Below are 21046 nucleotides of genomic sequence, written 5' to 3' on the forward strand. Positions count from 1 at the left end.
CAACCATACATGCAATACACATCATCACATTGGGGAGACAGGTCAGGCTAGGTAGCAAAAAAACCAAAAAAACAGTGAAATGTGTAACACAAAAGGATAATCCACTAATGCACAGATATCATCATACTATAACACAATAAAACAGAGACAAGCAACATGGGAGAGTATTCCAGAGTGCACAGCTGGATCTGGGACCGCTGCAATCTTTGATCACGCCTCCAGCTGATCCGCTGTCCACATCGGATGGTAAGCATGGGAGGAGGCGTTGGATTTAGAGGAGGGAGGGTGATAGTGCATATCAGTATCAGTGTACATGTGTGTGCGTGTATCCCATGTTCAGCTGAGAGAAAGTGTCACCACGCTTGGTTAAGCGAAGGTCAACAGTCTCCAGTGGACCCAAGTGGCCTTGAAGGTGGGACAAATAGTTCTCACAACAGTCCTGTTATCATGGGAAGAATTTTTGTTGTTCCAGTCAGCTTCAACTTGCCAGGCCTTCAGCTGGTGCCAGTGAGATAGCCGCATGAGTGAAGATGGTGAATGTTTTGTTTTAGTGCGAACAACTGCATTCAGTTTTTACAGTTGGTCTAATGTCCATCACTAGTCACCAATTCTCTCAATTCCCGTTCTTCTTCTCCAAGATGTTATTCATATTGCGTTCAATAGTAAACACAGTCTGAGTACTGACAGCCCTGCCCATCGTCTATCATGTCGGCCAGCCTTGTGGGATTTTGAACAGCTCTAGCCGCTTCTTGTTCTTCGATAAACCAGGTCCGAGCCAGCTCCAATCAGCCAGAACTCTGTTATAATGGTTTCAAATTGGTAGATGTCATTCATTGTCCTTCATCGAGAGTGTCGCGAGACACACAATGCAAACGACCATCGAGTATCCGGCAGCAAACATCTCTGCAGGACAATGGGCTCTCCAAAGCCCAGGAGGGTGTCAATTTCGTTACGGGACCAGTTAATTGAATCCATAATTCTTTAGGTTTTAGAGAACAAGACTGAGAGACTCTTTGAGGGTTAGAGTTAGAGTTAGACGAGACTAGACAAAAGAAATAGAAGTAGCAGCAGGGAAGATAAGGCAAGGAGAGGGTGAAAGATGCGTCCACCTCCTCCAAGAGCCAAAGCAAGAAAAAAATGTTCAAATTTTAAAATATTCAAATTGTTAAACACTTAACATTTTATTCCCTGGTCAGAGGATTCAAAATTAAACAGAAAACACAATACCTAAATTCAATAAATCTATACAAATGCCACTGATTTGTTCTCAACCTGTTAGCTAAAATCAAACTGTAGCTAAGACTAAAAAGAAGTAAAGTTCCACACTAGCAAACACCAGACTGTTCAACAAATAGCTAGCAAATAGCTAACAGAAAATCATTTCTGCCTCCAAGAAAATAGATTATCATGCTCAGGAATTATTTTCTGTTAGCCAGTTTTGGAAAGATCTGGTGTTTACCAGCTAACTTGCTAGTAGCGCATTCTGCTGTTAACAGGCCGTTATCATATTTAACATTTCATCCTCAAAATTTGCAGTGTGAAACTCATCACTAACTTAAATGGAGAACACTGACTGTTAAAAACATTATAGACTTGATACCAAATTTAAAAAGTCGCTGCTAAAGGTGTGGCACACTGTTGCCATTTTTAAATTCACTGTTCCTCCTCTAACAGGGGGATCATTAAGCATTAAGCAACATGGTTTCCTTGTAGCCCAATTATAAATAAAAACATGTTTTTGGTGGTTCAAAATAATTTCCAGATCAGCACAAATCTACACCACTAGTGTTCCTGAATATCTGACCGTTGAATTTTAACTGGGAGAATACTAACAAGGCTACACCTAACTAAAACTGAGTTTATTTTGAATCAACTTTATGGCTGATTGTGAATATTACCTGCTAATAAAAGGATTTGTGTTGCCATGGCCCTGCTTTTATAAAAGAACCACCCAGACTTTATTTTATCTTTAATTATGTATTCAGCACCTTTTTAAATGTAACCAGAGGTGATATAAATATAATTCTTAACTTTGTGACAGCATTTGTCAGCCAATCAGGTTGACTAAATCTTTGTGTGCTTTTAAAAGAAAAATCTGTTTTGTTGATCAGAAGTTCTTTAACGATTTTCTGCTTGTTTTAGTTGTCCTGGTCGTGGGATCTTTCATTTCAGCTCTGATTCTTCCCTTCCCTTTCATGTTTCAAAAAAGCACCTCACAAAACTTTCGACACGGCGTAACTCGGCTCATAACCGTAGCACGTCGGAGCAGTGTGCTCACGTGATAGAGCGGCTGTGTGTATTTGTAGCCTCATCCAGCATTTCATCTCCGAGGAAGTGATCCCAGAGAGAAGTAAAGCAAGTGTGTAAGTTCATCTCTGAATGTTTGTAAAGCATTCTGGCATTAAGCTTAACAAGCGATATATGGAGCGACTGCCTCTTCTCTCCCCCTCCCTCTCCTGCTGCTCTTCAATCATGAAACTGATCAGTGATCAGCTGATCGGCTTTTCTGTCGCAAGTCCGTCTCTCGTTTGTTGTTGGCCCACTTTGCACCAGTAAGACGAAACCAGCGGCTAAACAATAGCCGCACCTTCAAGCTTGATAAGCTGTCATAGAAATTATTTAATATTACTTTCAGGATCTTTTTCTACGTAGCTGACGGCTGGTAACTGTGCAGGGGCGGGTCTAGCAAAGTTTTGCCAGGGGGGCCGATAGGGCATTAACAGGGAAAAGGGGGCACAAAGACATACTTTTCTTTCTTATTCTCATTTAAAATGTCTAGCTTTTAATAAATAATTATCTGAATCTTACACCCAATGTTTTAATCTGATGTCAAATGTATAGAAGTCCATTATTGTATATAGTAACTATTAAGTCTAATATACCCTAGTAAGCTATAGTACTTTTTCCTTTGGGATGGTACCATCTGTGCAGTCTGCAGTTCTGTTGAAGAAAAATGTTGAATCTATTTAATTATTGTGGAAAAATAATTGATTACTGTGCATTTTTTTTCCCACATGCGTTAAAGTTGATTACCCCGATTAAGTATCACAAGGTGGAGCGTGGTTCCCTATTTTTATTTTTTTTTTGCTGGGAGTTGGCAACCCTATTAGTTAGGTTGTTTAATATTTCTTTTAAGCACTCTTTAAAATACCAGAATAGGGAGGATGGTGTAGGTTTAAGTTTATTAGATTGATCAGTATTGCTGAACTATGAAATATTTTGGGTGTAGTGTATTTTTTACATACAGGTATAACAGCATAGCTTTAGTGTTGTTGTTTATTTAAACTTGAGTATGAACTTATACAAAATGCAGCAATATATAAAAAAAACATTTTATTGATTAAGAAATACACTATATCGGATTCATATTGGTATTGGCAGATATCCAAATTTATGATATCGGTATCGGACATTAAAAACTGGTATCGTGCCATCTCTAATAAACACTTGAATAAACAAACTAATTGATTTATTGATTCATTAATAATAATAATAATAAAGCAGGCCCAATGCAGCAGTTTATACAATATGCTAGGATTCAAGTAACATAAAAAAATAAACTGGCTAGAGAAAAAACTTGCAAACTGAGCTGTAAAACTAATCCTCTCCAAAAAGAAAAGCAGAGCATTTCTTGATGTCCAGAAAACTATGAACACAACAGGCACAAATGTCTCGATGAATTTGGTGGTTTGTTCAGGTTTTAATTGATGTTTAACAGAACAGCAGCAAACATATAATGCTGGAACCTTTTCTTTTTAAGAAACTGAAGCCAAAGATCTAAATGAGCAAAAAAAAAAAAAAAAAAGTTTAATATACTATCAACACCTGTCAGGTACCTCCTGATGACCTGTTAACTAAAGTAATAGGGACAATTTTTCAATAATATTTTCACATAAAAGATAGAATAATAGAAAACAGAAAATTAAAACTGTGCTCTTCACCAGCCTGTACAAACAAAAACAAAACATTAACTGAAAGGCTGTGAGACAATTTATGAATGAAGACATATCATTTACAACAAAAGGTACCACACGGTGATTAGTTTAGTTTCTGAACTAGTAGGATCAAAAACATTGGCTTGTTCTCCACAGTGATGTGTTAAAATAATCAGATCAGGTCCATCAGTCAGAAACGGAGCCTTGAGACATCTGAGATGACGTTGTTGAAGCTCTTTGTCGACGTTTCTCATAATATTTCTACAAAAAAACAGAAAAGTGAGAAACCAAACATCGTTAGGCCAAGAGTGTGATTTTGTGTACTGAATGGTGTGTGCGCATGCGTACCTGCAGGTTGTTGTAGTGTTTCTGGCTGCAGCAGTGGAGTTCCTTGGCGGTCTTCTCATTCAGGTAGAAAACAGAGCAGATGTTACAGAAAAATCCTGATTTTGGGATCACAAACTCCTGACCTGCAGAGGAGTAGAAACAGGAAAATTAGACAAGTGTTAACACAGCATTTGAATCGCGTGCATGTGTGTTTATGTGTGTGTCTCACCGAGGGGGCTATTGGGGTTGAACTGAGGCAGTCTGAAGTCTGCTACAACACACGGAGACTGAGAGCGAGATCGCTTTGCCTCAGGTCCAACAAGCTCCCTCCTGCGTTTACCCACAACTGAAAATGGAAAGAGCGACACATTAATCATCAACAAATCTGCTGCAGGAGCCACCGGGTTTATAAAATATTAAAATATAACTTAAGTAATTAAACAAATGATTTTTGATTTATTTGAAAAGGTGAAATGTTTGTCAGCCACTTTATTAGGTACACTTGTTTGACTGCTCATTAATGTAAATCTCTAATCGGCCAATCACATGGCAGCAACTCAGTGATGTAGGTATGTAGACATGGTCAGATGACCTGCTGAAATTCAAACTGAGCATCAGAATGAAGAAGAACACTGGGTTCAACTTCTCTAAGTTAAGAACGCAAAACTGAGGGCACAATTCACACAAGTTCAGCAACGCTGTAAAAGAAAAAAAAAGTCTCAATTTCTGCTGTGACATTAGGATGGCAGGGTCAGAAAGCTTGGATCCATCCTCCCTTGTATTATTCTTGGCACACACTGGGGCCCTTAGCACCAACCACATATGTAAAACATATTACTACCACCACAAGGTAGTGGTAATGCATCTCAAGGATGTTGGTAATCACTGAAGAAGGAAAAAAACTACCAGGCATCACGCAGGCTGAATGTATGTAGCACAGTGAGGAACACAAACATGAGATCAGAGCCATAAAATATCACAATTTTTCTTTTTATATTCAGTTTACTGTGTTTTCGTTGTCAGAGTGATGTATTTTGTTGATTTAAAGCAGCTCTTTGTACCTTTAATGCCAACCGTGCTCCATCCATCCTTCTCCTCTCCCTGCTCTGTCTCCTTATCAGGACACTTAGACTCTGGCTGCTGTCCAGCAGGGGCAGGTGCAGCATCAGGCTGGGTCTCTGCTTCCTCTTCGGTCCTCTGGCTCTCCGCCTGGCCGTCACCTGGCGGCGCAGATGAGTCTCGGTCCTGTGATAAAGTGGGATTAACAGAAGCTGGAAGCAGTGGTTCTGTTGTTTCCTCCTCTTCCGTCTCCTCTTTTGTGCTCTCTGGTTTCCCTCTAGCAGATTTTCTCACTGTGGGAGGAAACAACAGATTAATTAAGCTTCATGTCTCAGAGCTCTGACACGACTTTATCCCAGATGCCAGCCACTGGAGAATATATGTACGGATGTTACATATTTAAAATACAAAATATGAGTAACTGTATTCCATTATAGTTACTCCTTAAATAGGTGATAATTTATTGAAATAAATGGATTAAACTGCCGTATTTTTCTGTTTCATATGTTAGGCCCTCTCTACTTTTGGTACATTGCTGGAAACCCAAACAAAACACACAATAAGAGGGTCTAATGTAAGCATCCTGTGTATGTGCGTCAGTTACACGACCCGGAGACAGCACAACGGAACCAGCAGTGCATGGGCAGGAATGCATTTCTTACTTGGAAATTCCTACACCACTTCATAAAGAAGAAAGGGAATTTGAAAGTGTAATGCAAACTCTCTTTGCCAGCAACCAAGGTGCTCTCAGCATCCAAAGACTGCAACCTAAAGAAAGGTCTGGAAGTTCTTTTTTAAAAACTAACGTTAGCCTGCTGCAACTACCTTGCTTTAGTTGTGGTAGCTTCCTGGGTTATGCACCACTTCAGTATCTACGTGACTTATTACTATTACTGAAGGCTACTCGCCACCGGGCTAACATCTTATCTTACAGGGAGTGCAGAATTATTAGGCAAATGAGTATTTTGTCCACATCATCCTCTTCATGCATGTTGTCTTACTCCAAGCTGTATAGGCTCAAAAGCCTACTACCAATTAAGCATATTAGGTGATGTGCATCTCTGTAATGAGAAGGGGTGTGGTCTAATGACATCAACACCCTATATCAGGTGTGCATAATTATTAGGCAACTTCCTTTCCTTTGGCAAAATAGGTCAAAAGAAGGACTTGACAGGCTCAGAAAAGTCAAAAATAGTGAGATATCTTGCAGAGGGATGCAGCAGTCTCAAAATTGCAAAGCTTCTGAAGCGTGATCATCGAACAATCAAGCGTTTCATTCAAAATAGTCAACAGGGTCGCAAGAAGCGTGTGGAAAAACCAAGGCACAAAATAACTGCCCATGAACTGAGAAAAGTCAAGCGTGCAGCTGCCAAGATGCCACTTGCCACCAGTTTGACCATATTTCAGAGCTGCAACATCACTGGAGTGCCCAAAAGCACAAGGTGTGCAATACTCAGAGACATGGCCAAGGTAAGAAAGGCTGAAAGACGACCACCACTGAACAAGACACACAAGCTGAAACGTCAAGACTGGGCCAAGAAATATCTCAAGACTGATTTTTCTAAGGTTTTATGGACTGATGAAATGAGAGTGAGTCTTGATGGGCCAGATGGATGGGCCCGTGGCTGGATTGGTAAAGGGCAGAGAGCTCCAGTCCGACTCAGACGCCAGCAAGGTGGAGGTGGAGTACTGGTTTGGGCTGGTATCATCAAAGATGAGCTTGTGGGTGGGAGGCTAGGGGAGGGTCTGTGCTGACGGACGTGGGTTACTGACCTGGTAGCCTGGCTGCCCCTGGGTGGGTCCGGGATGGGCGTGAGGTTCTGGGGGCGCTCCGTCTCTGGGCTGGGACCCGGACCGGGCCTCGGGGGCTTGGGTCCTGGTTGGTGTGTTGCCGGGGTTGTGGGCGGGTGGGTGCATGGGGGCCCAGCCCTGGAGCGGGGTGCCGCCGGTGCATCGAGCCACCTGGGGGGCTCTTCAACTGGTGGGGGAGATTGTCACATCTTGCAGGAGCTTTCCTCTCCTCAGGAGCTCCCTCTGCAGGAGGGGGAGATACAGGAGAGGTGGAGGAAGATCTCAGCCTGGGTGTTTATTGTCTTATGTAGTCTGGAAGATGAGTGGATGGTGGGGTGGGTGCAGTTTTCTCTGTGGTGGGGTTGGGTGGACTGTCCCGGGCTCTGTGGGGCCGGGCGGCGCTGCTGCACTGGGCCCGGTCTGGATGGGCCTGGGCCCCCTTTCCCTGGCGGGTCGCGGAGTATGGGGGTGCCTACTGGGGTCAGCGGGGGAGCTGGCCCCAGGGAGGGGTCACTTGCCCCTCCCTTCCTTCCCTCCCCATCTCCAGCTGCCTCCCTCTTCCCGCTCCACCACAACCACCCACACATGCAGGGCCTTGGAGTAGGGGTATGTCACCAGGGTGCAGAGGAGGCTACCCCCCCCTCTGTCCCCTTCTGGCTGCCTCTGCCTCAATTTTATCCCACAACTTAGACATTCACATTACTCACACTCTCATTACACATACATATAGGATCTTGGGGGTGGGCACGATACACGGAGTCCAAAGTACCATCAGGGTGTACACCCCACCCCTGGCGTCGTTGCCCACCTCTCAATTTTAAATACACGTAGACATTGAGGGCTAGCAGGAGGGACCATGCGCTTACCTGCTGCTCTCTGGCAGGTAGCTCCAAGCCCTCCTGGGTTTTAAATGCACCTTAGAACACACATGCATCAATATTACAATGAGCGGGTGGAGGGAGGTTTGGAGTCTTCTCTCACACCCATTCTCTGCGACCTGCTGGAGCAGGGGGGCTAGGAGGAGGAGTTGGCCGTCCGACTGCGGTCTGGAGTGTGGAGCCTTCCTGCTGCTGCGGAGTCGGGGCGGTCTGCCTCCCCCCACCGGAGGGAAAAGGGAAACACCACCTGGGTCTGGGTGCAGTTCCCCCCTCCAGGGGCGGGGGCACCTAGACCCGGTTTGTAGAGTACGCTTGGGGAGTGTGATCGTGTGTACAACGTCTCTTTATGTCTGTCTCCACGTTGGTTGAGTGTGGAGTAAGTGCATATGAGAGCATGAGGGTGGGAATGGATGTTTGTATCTGTGTGTGCCTGTATGTCTGTGTCTATATGTCAGGTTGGGTGTCAGGCGCCACCTCTCTGGGGACATCTCAGGCCCTCCAAGGTTTGGAGGCCTGTCTCCCCCTACCACCACTTCCCCTGCCAGTGGCAGACTCCCTCAGACATCGGTGCGTTGGTGGTTCTTTGTGTCCGGGGATGGGCGTCCAGGTACACACCGGCTCACTCCTTGGCGGCCGCTTGTCGGGGCCTGGAGCCTGGGGCTCGCTCGGGCCACTTCGGAGGTGGGGTGCCCCCGGCCTCTCGGCCTGGGGCTCGGTCACTCAGGCGCAGCTGGCTGCCGGCGGAGCTCACGGGCGCGTCACTGCAACTCCCCCTGGCTTCTGCTCCGCGGCTGCTGAGTGAGCCCTCATCTGGGACTCTCCTCAGCTCTTTCCGGGACAGTGGCACAGCTGCCCCTCTGTTGGTCTTCCTTGGTCTCTTGTGTTCTGGGGGCCTCTGGATGTCTGGAGTTTTGATCTCCTCCACACCTGCTTCATGCCCTGGAGGACGGGGCTGTGGCCCCCCCACACCCTCTAGCAGATTATTACATGAAGGAACCTTTTAAAAAACAAAAAACAAGCGCGTCCATGCTCACAGGTGTACACACGGGTGATCACACCCACAAACTACACCCTTTTTGGCTCCTACCTCAAAGCACACTGTGTTCTGTTGATCTTGGTAAGTTCAGTATCTACGTGAGATGTGTAGACAACATATATGCATTTTTTTTTCTCTGCCCGTTCTGTTGGTTTTTGTCTTTTGCCCTTCTCCCCCGTCCCTCTTCTCAGCTGTTTCTCTTTCCCTCTTTCTTTCTCCCCTTCTTTCCCCCAGTCAAGTCTGTCCCGTATTCAGTAAGTGAAAATAAAAACAATAAAAGGTGAATCAAATGGACCATTACGGCAAGGCTGGGATGGTCAGTTTGGTAAAGTAAATCCGTTGGGCATCTTTCTTTGCCTTTAGACAACAATTCTGATGGCAAAAGAGCCAAACGGGACAGGCCAAAAAGAAAAAAAAAAAGAAAAAGAAAAAAAAAGATGAGCTTGTGGGGCCTTTTCAGGTTGAGGATGGAGTCAAGCTCAACTCCCAGTCCTACTGGCAGTTTCTGGAAGACACCTTCTTCAAGCAGTGGTACAGGAAGAAGTCTGCATCCTTCAAGAAAAACATGATTTCCATGCAGGACAATGCTCCATCACACGCATCCAAGTACTCCACAGCGTGGCTGGCAAGAAAGGGTATAAAAGAAGAAAAACTAATGACATGGCCACCTTGTTCACCTGATCTGAACCCCATTGAGAACCTGTGGTCCATCATCAAATGTGAGATTTACAAGGAGGGAAAACAGTACACCTCTCTGAACAGTGTCTGGGAGGCTGTGGTTGCTGCTGCACGCAATGTTGATGGTGAACAGATCAAAACACTGACAGAATCCATGGATGGCAGGCTTTTGAGTGTCCTTGCAAAGAAAGGTGGCTATATTGGTCGCTGATTTGTTTTTGTTTTGTTTTTGAATGTCAGAAATGTATATTTGTGAATGTGGAGATGTTATATTGGTTTCACTGGTAAAAATAAATAATTGAAATGGGTATATATTTGTTTTTTGTTAAGTTGCCTAATAATTATGCACAGTAATAGTCACCTGCACACACAGATATCCCCCTAAAATAGCTAAAACTAAAAACAAACTAAAAACTACTTCCAAAAACATTCAGCTTTGATATTAATGAGTTTTTTGGGTTCATTGAGAACATGGTTGTTGTTCAATAATAAAATTATCCCTCAAAAATACAACTTGCCTAATAATTCTGCACTCCCTGTATGTTAACATAAGTCTTTTCTCCCCTACAGTAAATATATTGTCTATTCAGACAGATTTGGGCTTACAAGCCAAAAGCAAACAGGAATTTGCAGGATGTGATTGCTACATTCATGTAGTTGTGAAAAGCAATGACAGTATATTAAGTAATCCAAAGTATTCAGAATACGTTACAAACTACATTTTGGTGCATGTATTATGTAATCTGTAGTGGAATACATTTTAAAAGTAACCTTCCCAACACTGACCCGGGGTCTGCCTGGTTCTCTTCCTGGGTCGACCTCTTGTCCTGGTAATTACCGCCTCCTTCTCCACAGTCTCTCCCACCTCGTCCACCATCACAAAATTGAAACTCTCCTCTAAAACAAGAAATGAGAGGTCACAGGCAGTATTGACAGTAAAAACTTTCATTTCGTGTTGAAATATACCCAAGTTAAATGCTGTCTTCTAAGAGGGCGATGTGGGAAAATCTCCATTTAAATAAAACTATTTCTGTCAAGCATAAAATTTCCTGTTTCTCCTAAGAGATGATATAGGATTAAGTTTAATCTAAATGCTTTTGTTGAAGTTGAACTAGTTGAATGAGACAATTCTTAGCAGGGTAGATGACTACCTTGCTCAGAAGCAAGACAAATCCTGTTTTTCCAACTTTCCTAGAGGACTTCCTAACTCTGGTCTAACCACATGATTAGGTTAGTGTCTGATTGTCAACAGTCTTTTGCGTTGTCTGTCAAAACACGGATGAATCAAACTTTGTTGACTTTACTGTGACTGTATTTCACGTCGCTGTAGAGCAATGTTTTTGCACACTAATACTTTTTATTGCTTTATCAGCAGCTCCTGCTCTTTATTTCTATTTCATTGTGCTCTGGATCAGTAAAATATCAATCTAACTCACTTTTGGAAGCAGGGATTGCTCTTAATGTCTCTATTAAGTTTGATGGAAGCAAACTGATTTAAACTTCAGATTTTCTGGTTATTCAACCCATAAATCGTAACCCGGCTTCCACACAAACTAATGTTGTCTTTTAACTTCATGTTCTTTAGTCTTTTAGATTCTTCCTTTGGATCAAATACACAGAAAAAGTGAATTTGAACAGCCTTTAAACACCTGAAGATACTTTAAAATTATTTAAATGGACTGATAAATCCAAATACATGACACCAACAAGGGCTCCACACTAACTTGTTTCCACGGTTGCACTGGTGCCAGCACAAAAGTTAGGCGCACCCACATTTTTCAACTGCATCACTTAACACCGCAGTTTTACATGTGCATTTTTTTTGGGGGGGGGGGGGGGGAATTGATGTCCATACAGACAATATTGATTTGTATAATGATTAACTAACAATCTTGTGCTTGTGCTTAAAGTGCTTTGGCAATATTGTAGACAACATTAAACTTAATCATCTCGGCCTCCTCTGATGACCTGTTTGCTGCTGGCTGCCGCTGAAAGGCAGTGGGGAGAGGGGACACTTGGGACGTGCATTTATCACGACATATGTGATAAATAATAAAAATTAAAAAACAATGTGTTTTCTGGATACATTTTTCAACGTTCAGAGGTTGATGGCTCTGTCAGAGCACTGGCTATGAATTTCACATGGATCAGGCCATAATAAAAAATGTATCAATAGTTCTTTTCATCTTTTCTCATTACCCACAGCTACATCCACTTCTGTCAGGCCTAGGCTGCTCACTAGGGCTGGGTATCATCACTGATTTCTATAATCCATTCGATTACAATTCACGAGGTCCCAATTCGATTCGACTCATTTTTGCCTCAGACAGTCAGAAATATTATAATTCTGATCATTTATCAGTACTGATACTGTGAGACTTTATCAGAGGTGTGAGCATCACAGCAGATGCCTTTGTGTCAAAGTAACTGAGAATAAAACACAGAAAAACATGAAGGAGATTTTGCTGGCCTGGCTTCTCATAGCAGATAACCTTAAAAATATTCTGCAACTTTACATAATTTAAAATTTTTTAAATTTCTTCAGTATTGAACAGCAGAAATTAGGCTTTGTTCTCCAAGGTCATTTAAGTAAAAAAAAAAAAAAAACAGACAGCGGCCGACAGCGCTGTAAACAGCTGTACACTGGTGGGTAATAAGTGAATGAATAATGCAGAAAACTAATTTGAGATGGGAAACTGTTCTTGAAGTACAGAGAGAAAGAGAGTGTGTACATGACGTGCGATTTTTATTGTGGTGGAAGCAAAACGGCAAAAGTAAGAGGGAATTCATGACGATGTTTATCAAATCTGTAGCGTAGTTTGGATCTTCTTTTGCTGCTGGTTCAGTGAATTTTGGTTGGACAGAGACAAAACCTGCAGCTCAGAATCTAGAAAAAAAAGACGTAAACACAAAGCGCAAACCCGACGCATCAGAATCAGTGAGCTGTCGGCTCCCAGTCCTGACTGCATATCCGTCTACGTGCCGTCGGTGAGAAAGCCGAGAAAGAGAAAGCTGATTCTGATACGACGGGGTGATACGTGTGTTTACATCTTTGTGTGGAATCCATTTACCTGCTCTCTTTTACTGTTTGGTGGTTGTTGAAATAGTTTTGTGAGCTTTAACCTGAGATTCTCGCGTTTCTGGCAAAATACATTTATATTTAAAACTCTATTCAGGATTTAATGAATCAATAACGCTTTATTCAAGCTACTCACCTCTCTCTATCCACCTGCACTTTCAAACGTACACGAAGGACTATCTGGACCATAATGTGGGCATCATGTGTCTGTTGTTGACCACACGGAGACTTTAAGAGTTGCAGACTTTTTTTGTTACTCGAACAGCTGGTCGCACCGGTGTGACCTAAGGTTTATTTTAGTCGCACCATTGAAAAATTTGGTCACATTTGTGACGCACTCTAGAGCCCTGCCAACAAAAACTATGCTGTACACATTCGCTTCTCCTCCACAAAATCTGACCGTGCAAATCGAACTCTATTCAGGTGGTTTGAGTATGTGACTAGGATGCCTCCTGGGCAACTCCTAGGTGCTGTGGTTTACATTTGTTCAGTACTGAACAGCAGAACAGGCTTTCTTGTTCAAGGTCATTTGATGTCCTATTGGGAGGAGGCCCCGGGGCAGATCCAGCAATGAGACTATCAGGGAAGTCTGAACTTCCGACTGCCCCCACGACCCGAACTCGAACAAGCAGTTAAAAAAATGGATGGATGGAGAATGAAACTGACCTGTTTCATCATGTTTGCGTTTAGCAGATCCTGATGTCTTCTCTGCTTCCTCTTCTACCTCAGCTGCTGTCGCAAAAGTCTAAAAACAAAGACACGAAATCACGACCATCGAGTTTTCTGTTTTTACTAAAGAGGAAACAAAGATGCTCAAATAAATCTCAACATTACCTCTATGTCTGCGGCCTCCACCGATTGGCTCTCCTGTGTTGGTGGGCGGGGCTCCACTGTGCTTTCCTCTGCCTTTTCCCCCTCCTCCTCTTCTTCTTCTTCTTCAACAATCTCATCCAGAGTGATGAGCTCTGCAGGTTCTCCCTTGGTGATCTCCCTGCTCCAGTCCTGACCCTCCACTGCTCTTTCCTCCCCAGCATCATCTGCTCCCACCTCATCCAGAGTGACCAGCTCCAGGGTGTCTTCCTCCAGATTTGTCTTTTCTTCTGGTGCAGCAGCCTCACTTTGGGACCCAGTGGCCTCTTTAGTATCTGTTTTTGGCTTCTCTTCCTTCGTTGCTGTACCAGACTCGTCTTCAGCAGATAGAGCATCACTAACCTCAGCAGTGTGATCCAAACACTCTTTATCGACCACCTCCTCCTCATCTGCATTTTTTGGTGATGCTGAGTCTTTATCGTCTTTAGGCACTGTTGGCTCTTCTGTATTCTGGTCTTTCAAAGGCTCATTGTCAGCCGTCTCATCCTCAACTGAGTCAACAATCTGATAAATGGCCTCCTCCTCATCAACCACTTTACTAGATGCAGCATTCTTCATGGCAGCTTGTTTTTTAGTTACTTTAGTGTCCTTCTTTGGTCTTCCCCTTTTTCTTTTTTCCGGAGTTATGGCCCGTTCATCCTTAATAACTTCATCCTGCACTGGGTCTACTATTGTAAAGGTGGCATTCCCCTCGCTCTTCTTTGTTGGTGTGCTCTCTTTCACTTGCTGAGGTTCCTCCTTGTTTGGTTCCTGAGAATCTCTGGCAGGTGTCGGCCGCCTCCTCGTTGGTGTCTTGTCTTTTTTTGAGACGTCTTCTTTAGTTTCTCTTCTTCCTCTGGTTGACCTTGTTGTGATGGTTGGTTCGTTCATGGCAGCCTTACCCTCCACTGATTCTAGGATCTCAGACGTAGATTCCTCTTCCCTGACGGTTTTTATACATGCAACTGTGGAAGTTGGCGTCTTTTTATTGTCTTTGTTTCCTCTGGCCGACCTCCTTCTACCAGGCCTCTCTGTGGTGGAGACATCTTGAACAAATTCATCTTCAACAGAATCCACTACCTCAAAGATCATCTCCTCCTGTGTCTCTTTCTCCTCTCTTTTAGATGTTCTTGTTCTCGGTCTACCCCTCCTTGTTGGTCTTTCAGCTCGTTTAGCCACTTCAACGTCTTTCTTGGTTTTTTCCTCCTTGTTCTCAGCCTCTGCCTCGGTCTCTGTGGTCGGTGGCTCTTCTTCCACAGAATCAATTACCTGGTAAGCTTCTTCCTCTTCTTCAGTTCCTTCAGTGACTGCTTTCGAAGTATTAAGTTTCTTCTCGTCATCTTCTCCTCTGGTGTAATCATTGACTGAATCTAACTTCTCAGAGGCTTTCTGTTTAGTAACATCTGCTGAACTGCCTTTGTTTTCTTGTTCTTCATTATTTGGAGTTTGGCAAAATGCTTTGGAAGCTTTGCTTGATTTTTCTGAGAGCATCTCCTCATTCATTTCTTTTCCATCTCCACTGGACCTTGGAGTTTGGTTCATGCTTGGATCCAACCCTTCTTTTTTATCAGCTGCATCTGGTTCTTGAATCTTTTCCTCAGACGGCTGCTTTGCTGTGGCAACTTCATCTTTGACCAGATGACTGTCCTCTTGGACTGTACTGGCTTGGTCTTCACTAACGTTGTCTATCACATAGAGAGGAGCATCCGTTTCTGTTTTACTGGACTCCTCTGAGCCTTTATCATCAATGCTGTTCAAGACCTGACTTTCCCCCTCATGCAAACTCTGGGTTTGCTCAGGCCCTGATGACTCTGTTTTAGTCTCTTGGTTTGAGTCTTCATCTATCTGTTCATCTGTTGGCTCATCGATCGAATCAAGGATCTGGTAACTTTCACCATCATCCTCCTCCTCCTGTGGATATTTCCCCACATTGTCTTTTTCCCCATCTCCTTTGCTTTTCTTTGACTCTTTGTGTGCGTCCTTACATTCAGTCTCCAGAGTCTGTGTTTGGCTCTTCATCCCTAATCCCTCTCCCTCTGCAGGTGGCTGTGTCTCTGATGATGTTTCCACTTTAGTTTGATTTTCCTTTGCTGACACTTTGAGGTCAGACTTTGTTGCTGCACTCTCCTCTGTTAGCTCTGCAGCAGTGGTTGATGCCATTTTTGAACGGGTCCTATAACCCGAGGACGAAGAATGCGGCAATTTGTCTGGAGGTTTGCTTGGCTGCGTTTTCTCACCAGAAAAGGAAACAGGCTTACTGACACTCACAGAGGATTCGGGTTTGGTGGAGTCAAATGAGTCTTTACTTTTTCGTAGTGATGAGGTTGAACTGCTTTTCTCAGAAAATTTCGTGGGCTTGGATGAGGGAGAGGCTGAGCTGCTGGAGTCTTTGGAGGACCCTGCTGAGGTTCGTTTGGAAGCAGGAGATGCAGCTGAGCTTTGACTTTCCGCATTCTCTGTGGACTTTGGCTTAGTTGAAGAGGAGCTTTCACCATTGGGGTCTGCGTCTGCTGCGTCATCGTTAATTTCATCAACAGTGACAAAGTCGTCTACATTGAAATCCGGCTCACCAAAAGGGCGGCTCTCTGAAGAAACTTTCTTCTCTAAATTATCAACTTGAACCTAGATGGAAAAACCAAAAACAGTCTGTGGAGCCATGAAACAGCTTACCCTATAATCAGAGTGTAACTATCACAAATATAACCTTACTGACATTGTATATGGTTCCTTGTATGTAGAAAACTTACTATAATATACCAAATGTCTCCTCCTATATGATCAGGATGTCAGTAAACAAATTATGCCCCTCAGAAATGGCCATTTTGTAGCATTTACATACCTATAACACCTTAGAAAAGCATCACATTTTAATTTAACAACAATAATGGTTAAGAGGCCATGTAAGAATAGGCAGTGAAAGACAATCTACACTGAAAAAACAGCATTGAATTTTGTCAGTGTGATTAAGTGTTTGAGTTAACCAACAACCCCCCCCACAATAACCAAACAAAACAAAACAAAAAGAAACACCAAACATTAATACTTCATTACTATTTTAAATAGGCCACCAACAAGGGGTAAGAAATCCTCGTGGGTCTGATGAACGTTTACCTTTCTGTTTGGTGCGTCTTCATCCTGTGCCCTACTAGGGCTGCTGCTTTTGCTCTAGAAATGAAGATAAGATAAGAAAAAAGATTAAACCGAACTGATTTTGCGTTATTCTGTGCTGGTTTTGGCAAGCACTAAAATATGGCCTAAAATGTGTTTAGTGAGTGGTGATGCTAAGGACTGGACATGCACAAGCTTACAAAAAAATAAATAAGACTATATGTAATGATGACCTTCGCTTTAATTTATCAGTTCCAGAAATAATGCAAATCTAAAAACTGTATCATCAGCATTAGTTATTCACACAGCCTGCAGCTTTACCGCAACAATCGACAGTGTACTACTATACAATGCTCACATGTAATCTCCAACATAAGGCTTTTAGTGTCTTAAGATATTTTGGGACAACACAGTGAAATTTAAAGTGTTACCTCTCTGTCCTTGCTCTGTGCCCTACTTTCTCGACCCTGTCTATGCTCACGAAGCGCCGCTGTAATGGCCATGAAAACGTCCTCGTTGATGTGAGGAAGTTTTGAGTCTTTTTCCTCAGACTTGACTGGGCTTGTTGCTGAAGGAGCAGCGCTAGAAGCGGCGGGGGCGGCGTTTGCATCAGGAGTAGTGACCAAAGTTTGTGGTGGCCCCTCTTCCTTCACTGCTGCTTTCTGGCCTTGCTCACTTGGCTGCGGGACAGCGGTCGATTCTGCGGCCTTCTCGGTTTCCAGTTCGAGGTTAAGTGTGTTCTCACCCGAGTCTTGCAGACGCTGTTTCAGACTCTTCAAACTGAATTTAAAAGCAAAGATGCCAGTAGGTTACTATGAAAAGAAGTTTGTTGTCACAAAATGTTAATGTGAAATAAGAAATTCCATTTCAAATTTCTAATCTAGAATTGCTTATGTCTAAATCACACTCTTCTCTTTTTGCATCTTTGGGAACTGTTTACTATAGCACAACCTTGAGGAGTGCAGCAGTCATCATGACTGTTTTGACTCTGCCACTAAACCTGAAAATGAAAGATACTCACGACTCAATACGTCCGACTTTACTCCTATGAAGAGGAGAGAAAAAAGCACAAGGTCAGACAAGCATGAAGACACTTTAAAGAAAAAAAACACACAATCTAAAATCAATTTCCTCTTTGTCTCACTTCTGATTGTGGGACACACTTACCAAGAAGATAAATAGTCCTTGGTGACATTGCTCTCCATCACCTGTGTTAATCCACCAGGTTCAGCCATCTCAATGCATATCTGAGAAAACAGAAAGATATTACATCAGTGACAGTACAATTGTTTTCTTCCTGAGGATATTCGAGCAACACAGTGGTACTCAAAGGGTGCGCTACAGGCCCAATTTGTGAAAGTAACAGGACAGAGGTCCTGGCGAGTTTCTTTACTGCCCTCTACGATAGTACAAGGCAAAGAAAAAAAATCTTGGTGTTTTAAAATTGCAAATGGAAAATAAGTGCAAACATATTTCTATACTTTTGCAAGTTTTTGATTGAACAATAAAACCACGGAACAAGAAACACTAAAAGAATAACTTAGTGCTGCCTCAAACTGCAGGCATCTTCCCTGCTAGATGGGCCAGGACGAAAGGCTGAACAGGTCATAAGATTATCACTTGGTTGAGAACTTAGTGCATTTCAGGCAGTCCTTCACCAGTATTTGCAAAGGCATGTAAAATTCAGATTGCCTGCTGCAGGGACTGTCTGAATATTAAAACTTGCTGAACTAGTGTTAAAAAAATATAGTCTCCTTCAGACTCATTTAAAAAGTTTCTCAATATTAAAAGAGCAGCAGACACCATAACAAGCCTTGCAGATGTAAAACATGAAAAATTTGCAGGTGTTTATGAAATCGTACCCTGTTGGCAAGCGGCAAGAATCTGACAAAAGCAGCAATGGACGCCACCACTTCCATGATCATCATGACAAGGTCCACATTCACCTCGGAGACCTCCACAATCAGCAGCCGGTCCTCCAGAGACTCAGACTGTGGAACATGCTGAAAAACAACCAGTGTTAAGATCAGGGAGACCCGAGCCTGCTGCTTTTACAGGACAGATTTATGTGACTGCTGACTTACAGTGCTGCTCCATTTCATCATGCTTCTGTACATGCTCTCCTGTGAAAAGAGTAGAAGATGAAAGCGGCTCACATCAATTACTTATCCTCTGTTTGTAAAATAACTATTGAATAACTCTCCTCCTGGTTAGAGTGTTTTTAATGTTTTATTGACCCCATTTGATAAGATAAAGATTGGACTCCACTGTAAGTGAGAAGTAACTCGATCCTGGTTTGCATCTTTGTGGCAAAGGATTCATACTTCAGGACAGTAACGACACAACATATAACTGAAGTTTTCCAGGAACTATTTGATGCTTTTTGAGTCTCAGTGACTTTCCGCAACAGTCGTCAGACCTCAATTCCTCTTAACATGTAGCTGTGGAGAGACATCTCACAAAGGGCCTGAATAGCTAGCCCGCAAGGAACCTTAAGATGGGAAACGCTGAAGCTAGAAGGTTAGCAGCAACTGAAGTTTCAAAATAAGTGAGGGCATTGCTTAATAGTCAGTGAAACACTCCATAACCTATGTCTGGGTCTTTAACGTTTACACAGGACTGACTTCACAAGAAGCTCTGTGGAAACTTTAAAGTGGTGGTGGAATGACGTGGGCTGTCGTCTATGAACAGAAAAGTGGATAAAGTTCATGCAGCTTTTGTGCTGCTGTCGCAAAAAGGAAGGAACAAATACAGACAAAATAATAATAAATACTTGATATGAAATTCATGCATATTTTTAGTTTTTCCATTTCTTATTCAGATATTTATCAATAAGTGACTTATATGTATGTATATATTGTGCTATTTCTTACTTCTTGTATTATCTGTCTTTGTTACTGTTTGTACTGTAACCAACATAATTCCCCCTAGGGATCAATAAAGTATTCTGAGTCTCATTCTATTAATATTAGCCCAGAGAAGGATGATGCTGTGCTCACTCCTTAGAGGAGAAATCTTTTTTGATTGGGATCTGTATAGTTTGAGTGAAACAGGAGCATGCCCCTGATTTAACAGCCCCCGATTTTTCAGCTCCAATATTAATACCTCACTTGAACCAGGATGCACGTCTTGTAAAACAACGTGGATTTTGAGCATCCACTCTCCAACTGTAACTGGATCTTTGAGGTAATCTCTGGCGAAATCGCAGCACGCATCCCAGCTGTTAAAAAACACAAAGGCCTGGAGAGGAAGAAAGGGGAAAAAATGACGCAGAGGAAACATTCAATATTAATCATTAAATTGAATTAAATTTGCAAATGCAAATTTCTCTGTATCAGCCTGCTGGGTCTACTCCTCACCCTCCTCTGCAGTGATAAAACGATTATGTTGTAGTACAGAGTCTGAACAGTCTGATCAGGGAAGTAACGCCACACCAGCTTGGTGACATCCTCCTGTCTGTAGTTTCCTTCTGGCAAACCAGTCAACATGATCGTGGAGAACGTAGAACCTTGAGATTGGGCTTTCTACAAGACACAAGGTTCAAGAACCAAAGTTTATGTGAAGAGAAACTTTGCAGCACTTTTTAAAAAAAAATATTACTATAACTGACCACATAGAGAAGACAAAATGAAACCAAGTTTAGCAGAAAAAGAGAAATGTGGCTTTTGAGGTCGGTATTTGGAAAAATGGACGCCTCTTGGTATTTACTCAAGGATTCCTGTTTAACACATGAAACCTTGGTTTATAAAATGCACTCACCTCAATGTCATCAGGTTCCCTGACAGTTAAATACTCTAGAAGTGTAAAACACACACAGTTAGTAACAGTCAACACTTTATATCTGGAGGTTAATTTTAGTTTCTCTCACCTGGGATTGTGAACCAAGGAGCGACAGTGGGGAACACAAAGGGACTAGTTGTCATTGTGATCCAATATGGTGAAGTGCTGCGTTGTGGGATGATCACATCTTCTGTTGGGACAGCTGCCCCGTCAACAGCAACATCGCTGTCTGGCAAAGCTTTGTGTGGCAATCTTGGTGCTGCACAAGCAAAAATACGTTTTGTTTAATTTTTTGTGGGGGAAAGAAAAGGAAAAAGCACAACAGGTTTTTAATGTTTACAGTGATCCAGTAATTTCAATGTTTTGACTTTTATTTTAACTTTAAGCACCTTTACAGATATCCAAGGTATCATAGGCATCAGAAAAAAAATGATTAGAGAGTTAGATCAAATGCCAGTCTGACAAAGTGGAGTTTAAGTAATGGCTCTGGTTCATGTGTCTAGGGCAGAGACAAGCAGAAGGGAAT

At 42.7% G+C, this 21046-nt stretch overlaps 1 protein-coding gene across 2 annotated transcripts in view; it reads right to left on the reverse strand.

Moving 5' to 3' along the window:
* Positions 1 to 3680: 3680 nt before the first annotated feature.
* LOC146579548 (uncharacterized) overlaps positions 3681 to 21046 on the reverse strand; it is a 29936-nt gene continuing 12570 nt past the window's right edge. For both annotated transcript variants that reach the window (XM_085263372.1, XM_085263370.1), the window contains exons 17-33: positions 20609 to 20779; positions 20500 to 20534; positions 20100 to 20264; positions 19846 to 19980; positions 18825 to 18863; positions 18603 to 18743; positions 17908 to 17987; positions 17762 to 17785; positions 17172 to 17520; positions 16744 to 16797; positions 13618 to 16254; positions 13450 to 13528; positions 10491 to 10601; positions 5324 to 5614; positions 4492 to 4608; positions 4284 to 4405; positions 3681 to 4196 (exon numbers count right to left, since the gene is read on the reverse strand). In XM_085263372.1, the coding sequence (XP_085119498.1) occupies positions 4122 to 4196; positions 4284 to 4405; positions 4492 to 4608; positions 5324 to 5614; positions 10491 to 10601; positions 13450 to 13528; positions 13618 to 16254; positions 16744 to 16797; positions 17172 to 17520; positions 17762 to 17785; positions 17908 to 17987; positions 18603 to 18743; positions 18825 to 18863; positions 19846 to 19980; positions 20100 to 20264; positions 20500 to 20534; positions 20609 to 20779 (4625 nt within the window). In that variant the 3' untranslated portion in view covers positions 3681 to 4121. The remainder of the gene's footprint in view (positions 4197 to 4283; positions 4406 to 4491; positions 4609 to 5323; positions 5615 to 10490; positions 10602 to 13449; positions 13529 to 13617; positions 16255 to 16743; positions 16798 to 17171; positions 17521 to 17761; positions 17786 to 17907; positions 17988 to 18602; positions 18744 to 18824; positions 18864 to 19845; positions 19981 to 20099; positions 20265 to 20499; positions 20535 to 20608; positions 20780 to 21046) is intronic.

Source organism: Mchenga conophoros, linkage group LG3, assembly GCF_057382185.1.
Source record: "Mchenga conophoros isolate Kocher_MC1m ecotype Shallow Benthic linkage group LG3, M_conophoros_male_GT1.1, whole genome shotgun sequence".
NCBI classification, from domain to species: Eukaryota; Metazoa; Chordata; class Actinopteri; order Cichliformes; family Cichlidae; genus Mchenga; species Mchenga conophoros.